The sequence below is a fragment of the Canis lupus genome, chromosome 2, assembly GCF_011100685.1.
Source record: "Canis lupus familiaris isolate Mischka breed German Shepherd chromosome 2, alternate assembly UU_Cfam_GSD_1.0, whole genome shotgun sequence".
Classification (NCBI taxonomy): Eukaryota; Metazoa; Chordata; class Mammalia; order Carnivora; family Canidae; genus Canis; species Canis lupus.
Window position 1 is genome coordinate 10,760,138 of NC_049223.1, and position 22,719 is coordinate 10,782,856.

Consider the following 22,719-nt stretch of genomic DNA (forward strand, 5'->3'; position numbering starts at 1 on the left):
TTGCATTGGCAATATAATAAAATGGGCTGAGTTCCCTCTAAACAGAAAGGATCATGTACAAAGTAGTCCTCTTTTATCTGTGGGGAATGTGTTCCAAGAATCTCAGTGGATACCTGAAACCATGGATAGTTCTCAACCGTAGAATATATATATATATATATATATATATATATATATATATATATATATAAAATGCATTTTCTTATGCATACATATCTATGTAAAGTTTAATTTGTAAATTAGACACAGTAAAAATTAACAATAACTGATAATAAAATAGAATTATAACAATATACTATATTAAAAGTTACATGAATGTGGTTTCTTTCTCCCTCAAAATATGTTTTTGCACTGTGGTCACCCTTCCTCTGATGATTATATGAGATGACAAAATACCTATGTGATGAGATGAAGTGAGTGAATGACATAGGCATTGTGACACAGGATTGTGCTACTATTACTATTGATCTTCTGACAATATGTCAGAAGGCGGATCATCTGCTTCTAAATCCTGGTGGCCTGGAGTAATTGAAACTACAGTAGGAAAAACTGAGGATAAGGGGGCACTACTGTATTCTCAAATCCAGAAGGATGTTACATAATTGAAATATCTTTATGAATTGAAAATGACAACATATCCACAAAAAGGTAGAAATTAACCATAGGCATAGCTTATTAAGAATAACATAGGGTACTTGGGTGGCTCAGGGGTTGAGATTCTGCCTTTGGCTCAAGTGATGATCCTGGGATCCTGGGATTAGGTCTCGCATCAGGCTCCCCGCAGGGAGCCTACTTCTCCCTCTGCCTGTGTTTCTGCCTCTCTCCCTGTGTCTCTCATGAATAAACAAATAAAAATCTTTTAAAAAAGAATAAAATAGTTAAAACTGAAAATTAAGGATTCAAGAGTCTGATATAAATTTTTTACCTTTGAACTGACAGAGTTCCTACACTGCCCGCATCACAGAAGTTAAAGAAATTGTACTTAGAAGTTTTTCCTTTAGCAAAAAGACTAATTTCTCTAACATTTTCAAAATTTTTTCTCAATTCTGATTTATCCATTCCAGGTGGATAGAAAGTAGAAATATCTTAAATGTATTTGTTTCACTAGTGCAAAAAAATTAATTAGTACAATTAGTACATTAATTAGTATAATTTCCTCCAATTTATCAATTAAGTGCTGCTCTTTTCTATTTTAATTTTAGTGCTATAATTCAGGCTTTTGTTATACCTTTTCTGTATCCTATTAGCTTAACTGTGTCCCTGTATTTATTCCCTCCCAATTCTAGGATCTGTTGTGCATTGTTGCCAGATATATCTTGATAGAGTCAGAGGACTTGATCAAAAATTTCCACTGGCTCTAAACTGTGAACAGAATAAAGGCTAGACCTATTAGTTTGATGCTCAAGGTCATTGTAAATGATGCCCCAATCCACCTTCTAGCCTTATACCTAAAATGAACTGTTCCCCCACTCCTCAAGTAATCCTTCGACCCTGCTACCTCTGCCTAGCTCATGCCACTCACTCTTCTTTGAATGTTTCCCTGCAAATGCATTGTTCTTTAAGCCCCAGTTCATGAAACCTTGCTTGGTTTCACATTTACAAGACCTTTCTCTGCTTGGTTATAGCAACTAACATATGCCAACTTACATCACAGGTAATGCCATCTTTTCTCCCTATGATCCCAGCATCAGACACACTGCTGCATTAAAAGGAGTTTGATAAATGTTTGCTGAGAGATAAATAAACAAGAAAAACACATGTCAAGCAGAAGTCTAGGACAACATACAGTTACCTAATAAATCATTGAATGTAGAAAAGCCCAAGTGTATTTCTTTTGTTCAGGGTCTGTTCATTTTCCTTCCTTCTAGAATTTTGAGAATACCAATCTTTACTTTTAAATTCAGGCCCTTAGCAGGCTGCCATCTCTCTGGGCTATGCAATTTGCTTCTCTTGCCTCAAAGAATATCGTCCCAGAACCTGAGCACTTTTATTTACTCCTTACCTCTGATTTAGGACACAGCAACCCCGATTGTCATGTTGAAACATTAACTAGTCTATAGCACTTTCACACTTATTAATTATACCAGGAAACTGAAACCATATGATGGACCCAAATACACCATTAATTGTAAAACTTGGTTGTAGCCAATGATTTTCACCTCTTAAAACAACTCCTTTATCATGCAATGATTAACATATTAAAATACTGGTTTATCCATTCTTCTCATTCTCTAATAGCTTCTTGGAAAATAGACATAACAAATAAGCAGCAGAATGCAAAAAGGATCAATTAATTTGCATAACTTAACAACTTTAAAATTTATAAAATAAAAAAAACAGCTGTACTATAAGTTAGCCTTATTTTGAAAAACTCATGTAAATTCAAAAAATCTTACTAAGGCAGAGAGAAAGGGGCAGTGAAGAACTTCAAGATAGTAGGAACAGCTGTTTGGTTTAATCCCAACACATTCAAGGGATTTTTATACTTTTTAGGTCCAAGGCAACTTCTGACAAATCCGTCTGTGATGTTGGAATGAAACTCAGAGTGAGACTCTCATGGTAGATCCATGTTTGGTTTAGATTTCTCAGGACCCCTTCAGGACTACTCAGGGGCACGAGTGATATACCAGGCTTGTTCACTTGGAGGTTCCTGCAGGTTATATGTTATTCCCTAGAAATCCCTTCCCGAACTATGGCAGTATCCCTGTGTGAAGGGCGGGGGCTGCAAAGCCATACTGGAGGATTTAAGAATCTCATAGTCAAGAGAGTCCAAAATATGTCTTCATGTTTGTACATTGTAACCAATGGGAAAATGCCATGACTGCCTTCTAAATCAAAAGAATAAGCCAAGGTAGTGTCTTCATTAAATGTAGAGAAGGTTACTACATTTGCTTTACAGTTAGCAATTGCTATGATAATCCTATCCTGAAGAATTGTGTGAGTAATCCAATAGAGTTTTTGCAATACACAGAAAGCTTAATTTCCCATTACACTTTTACCCAACACAAAGGCATTCACTATTCCTTGATTCTATTTGCCTCATATGAACTATCTTGGAAGCGTCACTGTAATCTGCCACGTGGCTTACCGTTGCTAAATTTTAACAAGAACCAGGCTTCTGATTAGGAAGACTATTGATGCATAAAGAGTATGAGGACCATTATGAGCAGAGAGTTGTTCCCAAACAATTAACTAGTCATTCATTCTCTGAATAAATTAATGAAATACAAACTAAGGGCTTGACCAAAGTCAACGACACATCTTTCTCTCCTTTTGTGTAACAGATCAATGACTAGTAGGAAAGAATACAACTTGTGAAGACCAGATTTCTTCTGGGATGGGAAGAGAATGGGGACAGAGAGAGCCTAACATACAACTATAACAACTATAAGAATAAGATCTGGATTCTATCAACTCCACCTACTACTTTGTTTAGATACAAAATTTAGTCACTTTCTGCAGCAGTCTTTGGCCTCATAGTTTTCCATATTACTATGGAGAAAACAGAAAAAGTGTGAGTAAATAAACTGCTGGATCATATGCAGTCCTTTGTCCTCTGACTACACATGTATTTATTTTTTAGAAACAGGGTATTTTAAAACATTCTGCTGTTTCCTTAGATTTATTTGTATCCTGCTCTATGGCCAGTCTCTGTTGTTAAACTCATCATTTCAACAAACCAAACGCTTTTCTGACAACTTATCCAGAGTATAAGCAGAAGAGAAATTATCTCACCTTTTTAACTGAAACACTGGCCAATGACCTACAGAGATCTACAGAAATGTTCCCAGGACATGCCTAAAGGACTCCAGGCTACTCACTTCTCTCCAAACTGAACAGTTTGGCCTTTTTCCCTAAATTCTCACTCTCTACCACATTTTCCAAAGAAGCTTTGAAGTATAAGACCCAATACTTGGAAAATACTAATTTTGGATGGTATTAGCAATTTAAGTTTTTATCCATTCTCCATCTGTCAATTTCCCCATTAATCAGCTTTAATTCACTTCCATATCCATTGGGGAGGGGCAGGAGGGCAGTGGGATATAATGTCAGGAAGGCTAGTAACATACTTAAAAATGAGCATTTCAGTTCAAACCATGGTTTGGTTTTTGTGGGATTTAATTTCCACTGAACAGAAACCAAGTACAGATGTATTTGATTTCTCTTTAAGAGTTGGTTATGGATGAGTAGAATAACCAGAGAAAATGCAACGGAAAAACACTGAAGCAGCGTAGACAAATAATTGTACCTTACTTTCTATCATGTGTTTATTACCCTTTTGCACTACAAAAATAAAGTATATGATATAGCAAAACTTAGGCTAATGAAGTAGAAGAGAACCAAACAATTGTCAAAGGTGATCAGCTACACGTATACGGTATATTATAATTCTAATTAAATAAAACTGTGAGGTCCTTCAGCTATTAAAAATGTCATCAGCAATGAAGCTAATTTGTGTCTGACCAGGGCTTTTACAGTAACTGATTACTTACAGATGCCAAGCGCCCCAGGGAACTTTTGCCACCTGTTTTCAATTTTTGGATTGGCAGCCTCACCCTGACAAGGCTTACTGGTCTAACACTGGATTGTGCCATCTGTTGCAATGATGTTGGTACTTAATCAATAGTTTCTATAGAATACCATCTACATTACTGAAAGGTAGTTATTTTAGCTTTTCCCTAGATACTGTCATTATTTGTAACACACAAAGATAAAATCCTTGAATGAACTGCATTGTTCAAATATTACAGCCCTACATAGTTGGTGAACAAGTCCTGAGTGATGCTCTCCTCCATACCAACCAGAATCTAAGAACCAAAGGAGATATGAGGTCATCGTACTCAATCTCTCATCTAATGCAGGAATTCCTTCCATTATAAGTCCATTGACTTCACCTTCCATTTGAACATGCTTACTATCTCATAAAGCAGTCCATTTCTACTTTAAACAGTTTGGCAACCTTATAAAACCCTTCCTTACATTGAATGGAGACCTGTTTATTTATGACTTCAACTGGCTGATTGTTCTGCTACTGGAATGACATAGACGAATTCTACACCTTCACCTATGACAGCGTTTCAAATATTTGAACTAGCCATGGAATAAGATCAAGTCTCTTGTAGACTAAATATTGCAAGTTCTTTCAGCTAAGTCACAAAGTATTTGTTCCCTTTACTTCGTCACCTTAGTTGTTTATAATATAAATTAAATCTGTAACATCAATGCCAGTATAAAATCTTTCTCTTAAAATGAACATAATACCAAATAAACCAAATAACAGTTTTAACTGGGATGCAGTCTTTGATTTTTTTCTGAAACTTAAACTGTCAATATAACCTAATAGTATATTTACTTTTTTAAAATAAATTTATTTTTATTGGTGTTCAATTTGCCAACATATAGAATATCACCCGGTGCTCATGCCGTCAAGTGCCCACCTCGGTTTACTTTTGATGTATCTTGCTTCATGCTTGACTCTTATGGATTCCCCCCACCTTTTAAGACACGAAAGCAAGAACTTCTTTCTTTTTAAGTTGTATTATCAAAGCTGTGCTGCCTAACTACCTAAAATTAATTTGGTATTCTAGGCACACGAGTGAGGTGTTACCTGCAATTATTTACAGTGCACTGAAATGTGACTCATGTGCCTGGATTCGAACTAATTTTAAGCAGTTAAGTAAGCTTTCCACATAGTTTTCATATGTTTTATTTCTTATAATATGTTTATCATTACCATTATCATTGTTTTCTCCTAATATGCTTTTTCTACCTTTTCTAGTTTGAGCATGGAATTTCTTAATGGTAAGGAACAAAGAAGAAAAAACTAAATGGTTTTCATGGGTTAAAGCCCAAATAATTAAATACAGTGTTTTGAGCCCATTTTGTTCATTTATTTATTTGTCTTTTCAAACTCTCATAATTTTCTGAGTTCATCTAGATATAATTCAATTAACATTCTTTCTTTTCACTTATCTTTGGTACTATTTCCATCTTCCCATCTTCTGGATTCTGGACATGTCTTTTGAAAAGGTAGCTTAATATGGGAGACAATGTACACATACTGGTTCCCTAAGTTGCTAATCATTGCTCAATAAACCCAATTGCGATTTTGTTACCCAACAAAATCTAGAATGAAGCAGTTAATAGAAAAAGGGGATGTGATATACATTATACTAAAACATGTACGTAATTTTTTTTTCTTTTTAAAGGTAAAGGATGTGATGGTGTCATTATGGTGATATTTAACACAAAGTTGGCTTATCCAACTGCATATAAAATTTGTGCCATAAAATAAGTCTTGCCATGAGGTTGCCATCTGTTAGCACTGATGAAGACAGGCTGGGATTTATGTCTGAACAGGCCATTCAGAGCTCTGGAATGTGGCTGTGGATACAGAGACCCCGGCACCAGCTGCCACAGTTGCACTGCTAGGCCCTCAGAGCCATTCACCCAATATTGTCTCCACATTCCAGGCCAGTCTATGCTGGGAAAAACGTGGATACCAATTGTTCCCTTCTCTGGGAGTCTGGCTCACCAAGTGTGGGCCTCAGCACAGCTGGGAAATCTTCAGGCCCATTGTGGCTTGACTCAAGTGCTAATGTCTTGCTTTTTAGTCCAATATATTTAAAAGACTAAGGGGAAGGGAAATGGAGGTGAGGGAAAGTTGACTAGTGATAAAATGCAAAACTGTAAACTGTATGGTAAACTCATGAAACAAGATAATGTAATAAGCTCATATTTCTCCTAAGTGTAAATGTAATACATAAACATAAAATAGAACAAGTCTGATAATTTCTTCTGTCTCTCCACCCAAAAAGGTACAACTGTACCTGCTGAATAATTACTGACATTTCACTTCCTGATTTACAGTGGCATCATTTAACCCAAATTATAATATTTATTTCTTTCAATATCATATACCTATATAGACCTAGCTATCATAATCTCTCTCTCTCTCTCCCTTTCTCTCTCACCTATCTATCTAGAGATAGCTATATTACTTAGCTCTGGCTTAATGTTTGTGTTCTTTTTAGTACTTGCAGTTCTATATATATTTATATTATATATTATATGCATTTCTCTGACTTGTTATCATGTTGATTACAATATGATCCTAACAGCCCACTCTAGTTTTCTTTACTTCAGGAAAATTATTGAAGGTCACTTGTTTCATTTTACTGATATCTGAAAGAAGCATCTTCTAGAATTGAGAATGGGATCATATTAGTAAGAAGGGCATTGCAAATCCATTTGAAGACTACTGGGATATAATTAAATAGGAACTTTATTCCAAAACTAGGGCACACAAACCCAGTGTTAATAATAGCTGTTCTGGGGCATGCTGAAGAATCTGAAGCTAATCATCATGATTTCTGAGATTCATACATTTAGACACTTCATTTAATTGTGTAATATATATATATATGTATACATATATACATATATATATATATATATTTTGCAGAGAAATCTGTGCTCTTGGGAATCTGTGGAGTACCAGAATAAGCAATGTTAGGCTTCCTCACTCCTCTGTTTCACCAAAGCCAGGGGATTTGCTAGTACCAGAGACATGACTGTATCATTGAAAACAAAAACGTCACATTGTCTTGGTCATATGATACCCAGGACATGTAGAGACTGCTTATACTAAGGAATCCCAGGTGATGTACTACGGAATTAAGGTGATAAAAAAGTGAGTACAATATGCCTGACGTGAGACCAAAGGCACAAATATCTGCATTTTCAATGAAAGTACAAAAAAGTTGAACAACAGTCTGTGCCAATTTTATAGAATTGTCTAGGGGACTTGATGATTGTGGTAGAATTTCTTCTCAAAAAAGGTTGTATTCTACCTTGAAACTGTTGCACTAATCACAGCTAAGTCTAGTAATTTTTTATGTGAAGTGGTAGAAAAATTTTGAGGGAGTTAAATAATCTACTGGATCATCTAGTTTAATAGCACCCTCAAGCAAAATGTTTATTGTTTCTGAGTAAATGCAAATTGCTTAATGCTGCTCTGAAATGAACTATTGTAGAAGAGTGGCCAAATTTCCAAATTTTTCATTTGCAATATTCAAAAACTCACATATCTGAACAGGAGATTTGCATGCAGGAGGTTTGTTGTAGCATGCTCTCAGGAATAACAGTTGTCAAGGAGTGAGGGGAGCAGAATAAAGCAAAGGGAAAAATTCAATTGTAATGAAATTATAACAGAGGCCTGGGCAAATCCCAGGAGGAGCTCTAGAGCTACAAGGACCCTTGAGAGTTGTCTTCCATGGAAGCACAGAACCCACTTACAAGTCCCCTTTGTTGACTAAGCACTATGCTAAGGTTTGGAGATAATGAAAAAAAAATGGTGCCTATCCTCAAGCAGCTCGAGTCTAGTGTCTAGTGAGGCAGAAAGACATGCAAGGAAATGATGACACAATGTCAGGTGACCGGTATTGAGATAATGGTGTGTCGCACCATGCTGGGGGAAATGCCTAGCATAAAACCCACAACTCAGAAGCTTTATTACAAAGGCATTGCCAGGACTCTGTGCATTTATTTATTTATTTATTTATTTATCCCTTTAGTGATAAGTTTTGACTGCTTTTAGTGTATTGTTCCTTCAGACTTTCTGAGTTATCTCTATGGTGAAGAAAGATGAAGAGCCATTTAATTACATTATGTGGAAGTGGGATGCTAATAGTTTGGAAACAATCCAACCCTGAAACTTTTTGGCTCACATAAAGGACTGATATTGAAAACCTGAGGATCTTCTTCCTTCTTATTGCTATGCTCACTCACTTACAAACAAACAATAAAGCCATAAGCCTCTCCTGGTGTACTGACACCAGCTCCCAGGAATCAAATGGTTCTTGCCAGTTCCATTTTCAGTGTTGTCCAGTTGGTAGCTTAAAACTGGCCATGGTGGGAGTATTTACACCAAAGAAACAGGCAAATGCTAGAAATCAGGGCTATTTTTGTTCCTCAGAGAGCTGGCTGTTAAACATTTACTGGCACACCGTTGCTTGTAACTGATACTATTTTGGTAGTAAAGGTTTCCTAGTAGCCACATTCTCAATAACAAATGTACAGTTTTTGCATTTACACATGCCTCATTTTAGAATCACGGTAGGTGGAAAGTGAGAGACAACTGCCACCTTCCCAAAGAACCAGAAATCAAACCAGTTTTCTGACTTCAAACACAACCTAAAACCTAAAGAAACAGAAGCGTGCCTCTAATCAGTGACAATCAAAAGGGCTCTTCAGACATTTTCCATAATATACCCCAAAATCTGTGTCCTTGGGTCAACTACATCAGATGTCAGATGAAAATAACAGTAATGAAAAGTGATCATACCATCGTAGGGTGTAATGTGTTACTTCAGATTTCAGGGGAAAAGAATGTCCTATGAAATACCTTCCCTATAAAGTTTATTTCTGGAATGTTGTACACCTGCTGTATAAGGTGACTTACTAAAACAGAGTACAGAAGAATAGGTAGAAAAAAGTGCCACAGAGAAAGGCGCAGGGAGGGCTGAAAGCTATAAGCTATTATACAATCATAAGAGAGAAAACTTTTAAAACAATTCACAAGATGGCTGAAGATATTTCAGTTAAAAGAAGGACAAGAAAAGTTAAAAATGAATCCCCTAGAATATGAATAAATCATATAAGCAAATGACTTATTAACAGTCCATCAGAATCAAATATAAATTAAATGCTATACTTCTCAATATTTATTTATTTATTTATTTATTTATTTATTTATTTTTAAAGATTTTATTCATTTATTCATGAGAGACACAGAGAGAGAGAGGCGCAGAGACACAGGCAGAGGGAGAAGCAGGCTCCGTGCAGGGAGCCCGACATGGGACTCAATCCCGAGTCTCCAGGATCATGCCCTGGCCCAAGGCAGGTGCCAAACCACTGAGCCACCCAGGGATCCCCTACTTCTCAACATTTAAAACTGTAGTGCTTAATCTATAGCTTGCATTCTTTACGTTCACGTACAAAAAAAAATTAAATATCTTACCAAGAACTGCCGAATTTGATTAATTCTTTTAGTTAAAGTACATTATAAAACTTGAATTAAAAATTTATAAGTGTTTTATTTGAATTGCAAAGTGACGCTGGGCACACAAAATAACACACTTTGCAAAGTTTACTTGAACAGTGACTCTTCTGCTATTGTATTTTATTCAGTGACTTATGTGACTTGTCATGTAATAGTCACACCTGCCATCATTCACAGTTCAGCAGTTTCTGACCTTCATTTAGGGCAGGGGTTCCTGAAGTGTGGTCCCAGACTAGCAGCATCACTTGGACACCTGTTAGAAATGCAAATTCTTGGGACTATAGTCGATAACTCTATTGAATAATCGAAACTTGCTAAGAGAAGATAATTTAAATGTTCTCAAAAAAAAGTAAATATGGGACGTGATGAATGTGTTAATTAACTCGATAGGGAAAGATCCTTTCACACTAATACACATATCAAATCATCATGTTGCACACTTTAAATATCTTACAATTTTACTTGCCAACTACACCTCACTCAATAAACCTAGAAAAATAAATATAATATATTGTATATATTATATAATATATATTAAAATATATATATAAATATATATATAAATATATATAAATAAATATGTATAAATATATAAGTATATATAAGTATATATAAGTATATAATATATGCATAATATATTATATAATATATAAAAATAAATAAAATGCTTTATTAAAATAAAATATATAAAATCATATATATATAATATATATATATATATATATAAAAATAACTTAAGGCTAGAGTTCAGCAATCTGCAGTTTAAAAAGCCCTACAGATGATTCTGATCTCGATCCAGTTTGAGAACCACTGGTTTAGATATAAAATATATATTAGGGTAAAATCTAATTTCCACAAGGACAAACACACATGGCACCTGTAAGGGCACCGACTACATCTATGTTGGTCATGTCTGTAGCATTAGTATCTTCTACAGTGTTTGGTCTAGAGTCAGGGTTGGGAAACACTTCCTGAATGAAGAGTCATCATTTGCTGTCTTTATCAGTTAAAGAAACAGTGCTAAGTGAGCTTTGTTGCCTTTAATGAAATTCAGATTTAGGCCTTGCCTCAAAATTCATTTTGGTCACATTTTCTCTGTTGTAAATAACCGAATCCTGGTTTCAGTCAAATGATCCTGAATCTATTCCTTTTCTCTGTAAGCTCTCCAGACAAAAATGGTTTGGCATGATAACAACCAAGTGCTTTAAATTCAGTACAATTTCACTTGCAGGGTTCATCCCTTTATTTCTAGAAACAAGCATTTCTAATACAAAAATGTTACCAAATTTCAGCTCCATGGCAGAAAAAAGTCCCTACGATTTATTTCTTTCCATATTTAAACAAACATATAAATATCTAGTTGCCAAAAGTCGCCTCATTTTCACAAAATGTTCAGTATCAATTGCTTTGAATGAAGGTGTAGCAGAGGTGATCATTAGAGCACGTTCTTTATTCAAGAATATAGCAATAGCCACAATAGAAATGAATCCTTTAAATTTGTAGGCAACTGCTTCATAGCAAGTACATCATACAACAGACAATATAGTATCATTTTGAGGGGCTTCCTAGCATAGTAAAGCTATCACCAGTGCAAAGCAATCAAGTTTCAACTCACAAATCAAGTGAGACTCTAATGAGGCTAATCAAATTGACACCTTTCACAGGTCACTGCAAGCTTCCCAGAACAAACATTCCTCCAAGACCTCTCTGTCTTTAACATATCACCTAAACATCAACTGCTGGCCCCAGGCATCAATGACATTGACTCCTTTAAATAAACACCCTCATTGCCAGAGTTTGCTTTGATTTTTTCCATAACTTGCTGGAAGTTAATCTGACTGATCTTATGAATTCCAGAACTAATCATGTCATATGACAAAGATTCCTGAAGAACCTTCTTTTATGCCTTTGGTCTTAATGTAATTTTTGTCAGTTTTAATGTATAAGATTTTGCTAAGATTTTTTCTCTCATAAGGTTTCTTTAAGATTGCACATGCTTTGGACACTTAGCAGAATGCTAACAACAAGGGGTCATTAAGTTACATATATTCAAATGTGCTTAGAGCTCCACAACAGCCCAGTTGTAGCTAACGATTGAACATCAATGCAACACTATCCTATTTGGTTGGATTGCTATCATTCTTTTTGGTACATTCAATGAGAATGAATGGCTTGTATTTTGATCTTGAAAATAATGAGCTTACACAGTATACATTGCTGCTATTGAGTTTAACTATCTATATAGCTCAAACAAAGTAATCATTTCATTTAATGTTCTTCATCAGTGTGCAAGAAAATGTGGAAGTATTTTACATAAACACTGTATAACAAACAGGAAACATCCTGCTAATAATGGCTAAGTGAATTCAAACACAATGCTATGCTACAGTCATAACCAGGAGCTTCCAAAACTGCCTGGCAATATAGATGTACAATTTAAGATGAGATATCACAGCTCAAGGCGAGTAAGTTACTGCTGCTGTTTTCTAGGGCACTAAAATAACTGGCACACTTAAGTCTTCATCGATTTTATATTCTTTAGTCTTTACGGTCAATGAGCTATGTACATTGATGATTTGTTCTTCGATTGATTATGCAAAATGGCAGTTGAGGAGTATTAAGTTGGTCATGCCCCATGCAAACAGACCTTGTGTGGCTATCATAGCTTATTTATTTATTTATTTATTTATTTATTTATTTATTTATTTATTTTTTGCTATCATAGTTTAATATAAACTTCCTTGGTCAAAAGGTAGAAGGGAATTATCTGTTTGGAAAATATCTTTTAAATGTTTGACGGTATGAGTGCAAGTTCATAGGAGTTGGATATCATCTAACTTTATAGTATTAGAGAAGAAGTGTTGTATCTTCTTGAAGAAGAAAAGATTCAAGATATTAGGAACAGAATAGGAAAGGATAGGAGAGAGAAGCTAGCCAGATCATGAGGCTCTACCCTTAAAACAACTGTAGTTGGAGTAGTTGGAATACTCCAGAGACACTACAACAGCAGATATAACCTCTGTTCCACTGGTCATTTTTTGCTGCTGCTGTACAAATCTCTTGTTCAAAATTCCCCTTCTGTCACAAGTAGTAGGAGAATCATTAAGTTTTGTGTTAAGTGCTCTTTTGTTTGGGAGAGGTGGTACTCAAAGATGGTGCTGTCTTTTCTTATATATGCCAATAGCACAGCACACAGAAAATATGAAGGAATAGAAATCTAAAAGCTCAAGACACAGAAAATGTCTCAGAAATTTCTGTAGGTCCTATTCTATTTGTGTAGGTCCTAGAATTGGAGGTGAAGGTATTGACAAACTCTTCCTAGACCTTCAAGATATTCAGGTCCTTAAGATTCTATTTGGTTTACTGGATGTTTTCCATTTTAAAGAAATCTCGTACACCTCAGGACAGAATTTTGTAAGAGATACATAGGTCCCAGTTTATGTCTGATTTACAAAAGGTTTACAAAGTTTCATAGGTAAGCCAGGTTTACAATGACTGATTTAAATAAATATCTTTGTGATTCACTCTACACGGTGGTATAGTTCAGATATGAATATTACTAAATTTAATTTCAGTAAGTTCCAATGGTACAAGCTATTTCAAGATTTGTAAATTAAGATGTGAACTCTTAACTCACAGAGACCATATATTTAATGAAAACCTGGACAAGGTCCTCACTAAGAAAGGAGCCAAATAGACTTGGGGCTATAAAGAAATCACTCTAATGCTAGTTGGTTTCCTTTCAGTGATGAATCTGCTTTTAGTAGCTTTTTATCAAAAGACAAAGTTAGATAAGACTTATATTCAATTTCTGGTAACAAGTTCTTTGATTTCATTTTCCTTTTTTTTAAAATTAGAAATGTGTTTCTCAGCAACACTAAGATGATCATTTCAGAAATCTTTGTTATTCCTTTCTTAAAAATCATTCAACACCTTTATAAGAAAAAAAAAAGGTTTATAAGATGGATAGTGATTAATGACTTTTACGTAATGGATGTAATCCTGAGTAAACTGCTTGACATCTCGGGATTAATTTCTTCATTTGCAAAATGAGTGTTCGATGGGATCATAGGTAAGGTCCAAATTCAGGTTAATTTCTTACCTCTGTTCAGGTATCAGAAAGAAAAGTAACTTTTGCTTCTAGTTCCACTTCTAATCAGAATCTTATCTGAAACAAGCCACAAACAGTGGCTCAATGGTCCACACAGCACCTGCTGAGGACTCACAATTTCCTCTGTTGGCCACAAGATTATATGCCTTGATGACTTGGCAAACTGTCAAGGCACAAGGTCTAGGATAGTTTGGGAGCCTGACTTGAAAAACAACAAAAAATTTACATATTTGTCTGGTCTAGAGTTAAACACAATTTGGGGGGATGATTTACTCTTTACACCTAATTGAAAAAAAAAAATCTCCCCTTCCCAGACTAAATTCTGGATGACAACATAAAAGGTAGCTGTGGAATTAACTTCCAGCCCTAGGCTACATCATAGTGTTCATGAGAAGTATGAGAAGACATACTAAATCCGAAACGCCCTGGCCAATAATATTCCATATACAGTTCAAATTAAATTTAGAAAGAGAAGAGCCTGATGACAGACATAATTGGCCTTATCAGACACGTCACTGAATAACAAAAGAAGATATGTCAGTTTTCTGATTTAAGTGTTTAGATGTCAAAGGATGGTATATTTCACAGGTTATAATAATTTATTTTATATCTGTAGGTTTTATTTCCCATAGAAAAAAAGCACATGGTGAGTGATCAGGAATTTTATCTTGATTCAGAGAGTACCCAACTATCACTCTCCACAATAACATGGGGTAAGTGTGAATGATGCCATGGAAATAGTCATCTGTATCTGTCTTAGTAATTGTATAACAGGAGCCCTATTGCTATAAAATCAAGCTTGATTATACCTTTAGATGATAAAGAAACAGATGATTAAGCTCATCTGCTCTTCTCTATATGAAATACCAGCAATGTATACAGAAACAATAATTTTCATTTAAGAACATATGTTAATCCAAGATGTTAGATCTAATAGAAAATAAGTTAGACTTCTAGTTAAGAACTGAACTGATATGAGCTGAGTGCATCTAAGTCACACAATCTCTAAAAAAAAAAAAAAAAATAGTCTAAGTATTTGATCACCAGGAGACCACCATAAGAAAAGAGAATATATATTTGCTAGTCTTTCTGGTAGCACCTAATATATAGAACAGGTACTAAAATGACATATAGCTTAATCTCTAAAAGAAAATCTTGTTGTCCCAATAACTTTCATTGCAAAAATTAGATTTATATTGCTAGGGGACATATAAGCAGAATATAAATTGGTACAACTTTCCTGGAGACAGTTTGGTAAGATGTATTAATATTTGTATACCTCTGATCCAGTATGTCTATATGTAGAATTTTAACTAAAGATCAAAAAAGATGAATGCACAAAGATGAGTGCACAAGTGACTTCATTATCATGTCATTTATATCAAAAATTGGGGAATAATCTACATGTCCATTATTACAGGTGTAGTTACATATACACAGTAATTTCCTGTAACATGATGCTGCCATAAAAGTGATAATTCCATATGTTGACATGGGAACAAGATTATTTTCAGCACGTTACTGAGTCAAAAAATTATATAATTAATGCAATTTTGGAATACAACATAATCTAAATATATGTATGAAAAGCTGTTTGGAAATTTGAATATGAAAACATTAAAAGTGGCTACCTCTGGTTATCAAATATACAAGTCTTTTCACTTTCTATATTTCACATGTTCTTCCAATAAGCATTTACCATGACTATAGTCAACAAAAAATGACATGGAGATCAATATCCCTCTTAAAATGTGGTATGTATAAGTAGTGGACCCTATCTACACTGAAATCAATTTCCATGTAGTCCTACTTAGAAGCCTAAAATCAAAGAACTCAATTGGCTTCAGTATGCTTGTGAGTTCTTTAAGCCTCAATTTTCAAATAAAGCATAGGTATCTTTTTCATGATTTGTAAAATTTCCACATTACTGAATTTCATACATTGAGTTGCCCTGTAAGATAGAAAGGCATTCATGCCTTACGGATCATTCAAGTGTCCAAAGAGTAGATAGATATCTAAAATTGCTCTTTAATTGGAAAGGATTATTCCCAATAGCTCCTCTTAATTACTAATATTAAGTTTTCACTATCTGCACTACAAAACAGGAGTAACCTTATGATAAAATTCTGAGTACTAATGAAATCATGTCACTCTAGGTCTCCTCAAAATGTGCTGTATGGGACTAGATCCTGCCATTACTAAGAAACATCACCACTTAAGGCACATACACACTTTTAAGAGCTGATTAGGTATTCCAGTCTAATTCTTTTCACCGTATTCATGACTGTAGAGTCCTTAGACTTTGAGCATTTTACAAATGCACACTTTCTCCTCTTGTTTACTCTGAGTTCTAATATTAAGTATGTTCTCAGAATAAAATTCAGAGGTTTGAAAGACAACCCAGGAGATCTGCATACTCCCATTTCTGTTCTGTAAGTGCAGTGGAGAGAAGGGGTGGGGGGCGTGTAATCTTCTACCCTGGCACAGCAATGTGACTTGGCTTCATTAAAGAGGGGACATTTCCTCAGCAGGAAAAAAGTTCATTACTGATGAGAGAAGACAGAAAAGTCAAGAGGAAAACTGCTGAAAGATACCTAACGGACATATTAAATGAGTGAGGCTTAATGACATCTAATTTATGCAACAAGGAGGAGCTATGCACAATACATTTTTATGTTGATTTGCTTTGTTTTTGAGAGTTTATGAAGGGTATATCAAATCCTTTCAGAAATAGGGACTTAGGAGCTGCTAGTTAGCTAACTTAACCTAATCACTGAAAACACAGTGTGACAATCAATTTGAAGCACACGCAGAAGCAGGGAAATCTGTTAGGAATTGCCAAGAAGACCTCTTCTGCATTTGGGGGCACTGCATCCTGGTAAGCTTTTCCCAATTTCTTTCATCCGTATCCACTGGGTCCCCACTGCATCTGGACCTCCAGCACATACTCATGTTATACTGCACCTAGTTTTTGATGGGCCCATTTCTTCGCAGGTCACTAACTGGCAGCCAGAGGAAGCATTAGAATTACAGATTTATTTGTTTGTCCAGGACAGTATTTTAATGATATGTATTTAAATGCCTTTGTATGGGGCACGCACTGCTTGTTTTCATCCTTTGTTGTTTTATGCCTGGACATCACACACAGTCCACTACCTTTTAGGAACCTAAAGGTCTTTGAACTAATTATAAGCTTGAAAGCAGGAACTCTATCTTCCTTACTCATATTTGGATTCCCATGACTTAGCATAGTAACCAACTCACATCAGAAATTTAACACATTTTGTAAATGAATACAAACTAAGAAATGGTAGATGGATCGCAGAAACAGATAGATGCTGCAGATTTGAAGAATAATGATGTTCCCTCTGCCTGTAATGCTCATTCTCTGAATAGCCACAGGTTGTGGCTTCTTTTAGAAGATTTGTACTTTCTTTCAGATTAAACTTAAATGCTAATCTTCCAATAAAGCCAGGCCGAACACACTATATAATACTGTACATTGGCCTCACCCTTGCTGTGGGCCTCCCCAGGCCTCATGCCCTTTTATTTCTAGCCTGTTTTTCTAAGGTGCATGTTTCTTATTGATCTGTAATGTTTAAAAACATTGACATGTTGCCTTTGTTATTTGTTGCCTGTTTCTCCTCAAACCTCCAGTCTCTACACTAGAAATGTAAACTCTAAAAAAGCAGGCATTTTCATCTCATCATTTTGCTGTCTTGCTCATCGTTGTGTTGTAGGGGACAAGAACCAGGCTGAGCAGTGGGTACCCAATGAATATTTTTTGTATTCAGTAACAGAGGCATAAATATTATACCATGGCTGGTGGTAGAGTTTCTTTCTAGGTCTTGAATACTTTTCTGGAGTCACTCAATCTAAGGCTGCCAGGAGGAAAAGTGAAAAAAGTGGACCATTCATTGTTTTTCCACAAACTTAAAGAAAATCACATCTAGACACTTGAGATAAATTGCTGAAAACCAAATATTAAAAATAAAAGCTTCAAAACAGAGATGAGAAAACAAAAGACACGATACTTACATGGAACGATGGTAAGGATGAGTGGCACCATCAGAAACCATGCAAGTCAGAAGATGAGGCAGCAACGTCCACAATAGCCAAACTGTGGAAGGAGCCTCGGTGTCCATCGAAAGATGAATGGATAAAGAATATGTGGTTTATGTATACAATGTAATATTACTCAGCCATTAGAAATGACAAATACCCACGATTTGCTTCAACGTGGATGGAATTGGTGGGTATTATGCTGAGTGAAGTAAGTCAATCGGAGAAGGACAAACAGTGTATGTTCTCATTCATTTGGGGAATATAAATAATAGTGAAAGGGAATATAAGGGAAGGGAGAAGAAATGTGTGGGAAATATCAGAAAGGGAGACAGAACATAAAGACTCCTAACTCTGGGAAACGAACTGGGGGTGGTGGAAGGGGAGGAGGGCGGGGGGTGGGGGTGAGTGGGTGGATGACGGGCACTGAGGGGGACACTTGACGGGATGAGCACTGGGTGTTATTCTGTATGTTGGTAAATAGAACACCAATAAAAAATTAATTTATTAAAAAAAAGAGGAAAACAAACCAAAAACAAAAACAAAACCAAAACAAAGTGGGGAAAATCAGCCAGAATACTCAACAGGGATACTATAGCAGAAGCCAAAGTTAAGCCAGATTAAAGGCATTTCAGATCAATGAAAGCTGAGAGAAACTGATACAAGCAGAACTGCAAAATGATACTAGATAGAAATTCAGATCTATGAAGGAAAGAAGAATGTGGAGAATGTCTGAAATGGTAAGAATGTGGGGGAACATAAAAATACACACACATATATATTTCCTCCTTCCTTAACTTTTTAAAAGACAAATTATAATTAAAGGGCAATAATAATGGATTATGAGTTTTATTAACATATTAAGAAATAAAATCTATGACTACAAAACACAAAGAATGGAGGGAAGGTAATAAAAAAAGCATGTAATTGTACGGTATTTATAGATGAGGTAACCTAATATTCATTCAAATAATTCTACATGGGCTTTGATAAGTTATGACTGTGCATTGCAATCCACACAACCACTAAAAGAATAAATAAAGGAGGATAGCTAAAAGTAAATAAAGAAAAATAGCTAAAAATCCAACATGCCAGAGCATGCAAAATAGAATATTAAAAAGCAATATGAAAGAAGGCAGAAAGAAGATACATGGGAACATAGGGCAGAGGGGACAAGCAGAAAACTAGCAAGAAGTTAGACTTAAGCTAACCACATTAATAATTAAATTTAAACGTACGAAAGTTCCAAGTTAAAAGGCAGATTGTCAGATCACATAAAAGAAGCAAGAGTCAAGTATATGATGTCTACAGGAGTCACACTTTATACCTATATAAGTGCAGATAACTGAAAAGGAGAAGGGTGTATAAGGATGTACTATATAAACTAATTTAGGGGAGTATATCACTGTCAGACAAAGCTGATTTCAGGACTTGGAGTATAATCAGGAATAGAGGCAACTGCTTAATGATAATATGACCAATTAATTAAGAAGACATAATAATCCTAAGTGCATACATTCCAAATAAACAAGCTTTAAAATATAGAAAGTAAAAAAAAAAAAAAAGATGATGGAAATAGGAGGAAAAAATCTAGAATCATAGGTAGAGTTTTTAACATCATTCTTTCAATATTTTTTTAGAACAGCCAGAAACACATTGGTGTTATTGAATATGTAAATAACCTTATTAAACCAATTTAATTTCACTGGCATTTAAAGAACCCTACGATTAGCAACTGGAGAATATGTACTTTTCAAGCGTGCATGGGAATATCAATAAGACATTCTATCTGCTGGCTATAAAACAAATCTTAATTTTTCAGAAATTAAATCATGCAGTATATATTCTTTGACTATAACTGAATTAATTTGGATTTCAAATATCTCATGGGTCGAAGAAAAAAATCCCATATGGAATTTGAAATGTTTTAAATGGAATGATAACAAAAACAGAATCCCTAAATTTATGGGATGCAGTTGACACAGAGGGAAATTTATAGCTTTAAATATTGATTTAGAAAAAAGAAAAGGTGAAATCAATGATGTGAACTTCATCTTAGAAAGCTAAGAAAAGAGAATTTAAAACAAGAGGAAAGTGAATAAAATAATTCTATCTCAGGAAAACCCTTGTTATTTCAATAGTCATATTTGAGAACTTGCCAATTTTTAGATATAAGTTTTGTGAAATAGTTAAGTGTATCTTTCTAGAGCTCAAATGATAATTTAGGGCTATTCAGAATGTGAATGGTAGAGTTGTAGTAAGTAAACATATCCAATTTAGAAAATTATTGCAATTTTTGTTTACCTTCTAAATGTACCATAAAAAGGTAAAATGCCTGAGTTTTAAATATATTTGAATGACAAAAACTTAGCTTAGACTGAAATGCCAGTAGCTATTAAAAGAAAGACTATCATGTTAGAACAAGAAGGAATACTGTAGTTTTTAAATGGAATGCTCTAGTTATCTAATAATTTTATTAATATAAAAAAAGAGTTTATTCTGTGCTTTTCCACTAGAGTACATTACAAACCCATATGAATATATCCTTTGAAAAGATAAAAAATAAATCTAAGATTTGTGAGGGTAACACCATTCAAAAGAGACCTTAAAGTACAAATAAATATTGCCCTGGCAAACTCTTTCAATCTTGAACATGTTTAATGGATACCAACAAGTGGATGAAAGAAAGTCTCTGACATGCTCTTATGTGGTCACTTTATTTTAAAGAATTGCTTGCACTGGGAAGAAAATGACAACAAAATAGGGATGTATGCTATGTTTTTAGTCACAAACATTACAGAACTGAAGTAATTCTATGTATTAGGACGAAACTAATAAAAACTTGTAGGTTATTCTAGTTTGTAGAACGTAGGAATTCTGAACAGACAGAGAATGTGCTAGATGAGAGGAATATGTAAGTGTGTGAGGCAGATGTAATCTTTGATCTTTTATTCCATCTTTTTGTCCTTTTATCTGTACATTTGTTCATTTACCTATCAATCTACGTAATAAACTAGCTAATGTCATCAATCAGCAGTTCATAAATTCTCAAGTCAATGGGCTTGATTTCACAGTTTCACAGCTTCACTAAGTAATGTTAACAGAAATTCAAGAACAATATTGCATAAGAGAAATAAAATAGGAGCCGTACACAAAACTGCAAATTCTTTTAAAGGTACATTTAAAGGTAAAAAGAAACAAGGTGAATTAATTTCTTTTGGAAACAAGGTAAACTAATTTTAATAATACATTTTATTAGACCCAGCATATCCATAATGTTATCATTTTAACATGTAGTCAATATAAAAATGATTGAGATATTTTGTATTCTTTTAAAAAATACTTATTCAAGTGCTTAGAGCCCCTCTGATGGCATCAGACACCATCACTCACTTATCCTTCCAGTCAACAAATAATCATTTTCATGTAAAAAGAATTTTTTTGGTGCAGTGGAGATTATGAAAACAAACAAGACCTTCATAGTTTCAAGAAATTTACAGCCCAATAGAGATAACATACCCAATAATGATTCTAACAGAAAATTGTAAAAATATTTTTTAAAAATTAAATAAATGCTTTGTCAGCTCAATCAAAGTGAAGTTATTTCCAGGATGGCAAGAGAAAACATTTGGGGGCAATTTTTTTTAAAAAAGCAAGGGGAAGGATTCTTATTAGTCATCACCCATTGTATACCAGGCATTGTGTATGTGTTTTGTATTTTTATCTAATTTAGTCTCCCAAATAATCATATATTGTAAGTGTTGTAATTACCTTTTACAGATGTAGGAACTCTAGCTAAAAAGTAGTTAATGTTTCATTAAACCTGAAGGCAGTCCTAAGGCCAGAGTGTGTTAAGAATCCCAGATTTTTTTCTCCCTAACCCTGGACCCTGGTAGCAAGAGAAGCAAGGTATGAACTACAAAATGGGTAGGATCTATGAATTTCCTAGGGATGGGCTAGGGGTTGTTATTTTGGAGGGAATGTAGTTTGCTTTGCTATGAAATCAAGGAATGAGAAATCAAGGAGTGAGAAGCAGTTATAGAGTATCAGTGCAGAGAAGGCCCACCTTCAGCTTCATCTGGGCTTGATTAAGTTGACAACAGAGAATTAAATACTTTTGAGCAATAATGCAATCACACATTTGCTTTAGGAAAAATGTCCTGAAAAGACAGGAAAACAGAAGAGTCAGTGAAAGCATCCTTCAAGTGACCTACCCCTTCAGTGGGCCAAAATCTGTAGACCTAAGAATTTTCTGACTGCTTAAATTGTGACAGAAACATGTTTTTCAATTTTATATCTGATTTAATGTAAACAGTTTGAAACAACTTCATAATGTCTATGTGTTGCCTATGACAGCAATCTGTAATAAATAGCACACTGAAATTAAAGAAATCAATAAACCAGAAATAATCCCCAAGTAACAGTTTTTCAGTTATTCTAATTTCTTTAAATTAAAATTCAAAATAAATCCATGTAAATGAAG

At 34.7% G+C, this 22,719-nt stretch overlaps 1 protein-coding gene across 3 annotated transcripts in view; it reads right to left on the minus strand.

Moving 5' to 3' along the window:
* PLXDC2 (plexin domain containing 2) overlaps positions 1–22,719 on the minus strand; it is a 512,014-nt gene that overhangs the window by 315,897 nt on the left and 173,398 nt on the right. The window contains exon 1 of one of the 3 annotated variants that reach the window (XM_038529864.1): positions 4,842–4,929. The exons of the other annotated variants lie outside the window; for them this stretch is intronic. Within the exon in view, the coding sequence (XP_038385792.1) occupies positions 4,842–4,902 (61 nt within the window). The 5' untranslated portion in view covers positions 4,903–4,929. Of the gene's footprint in view, positions 1–4,841; positions 4,930–22,719 lie in introns of those variants that run through there. 3 annotated transcript variants of the gene reach the window in all.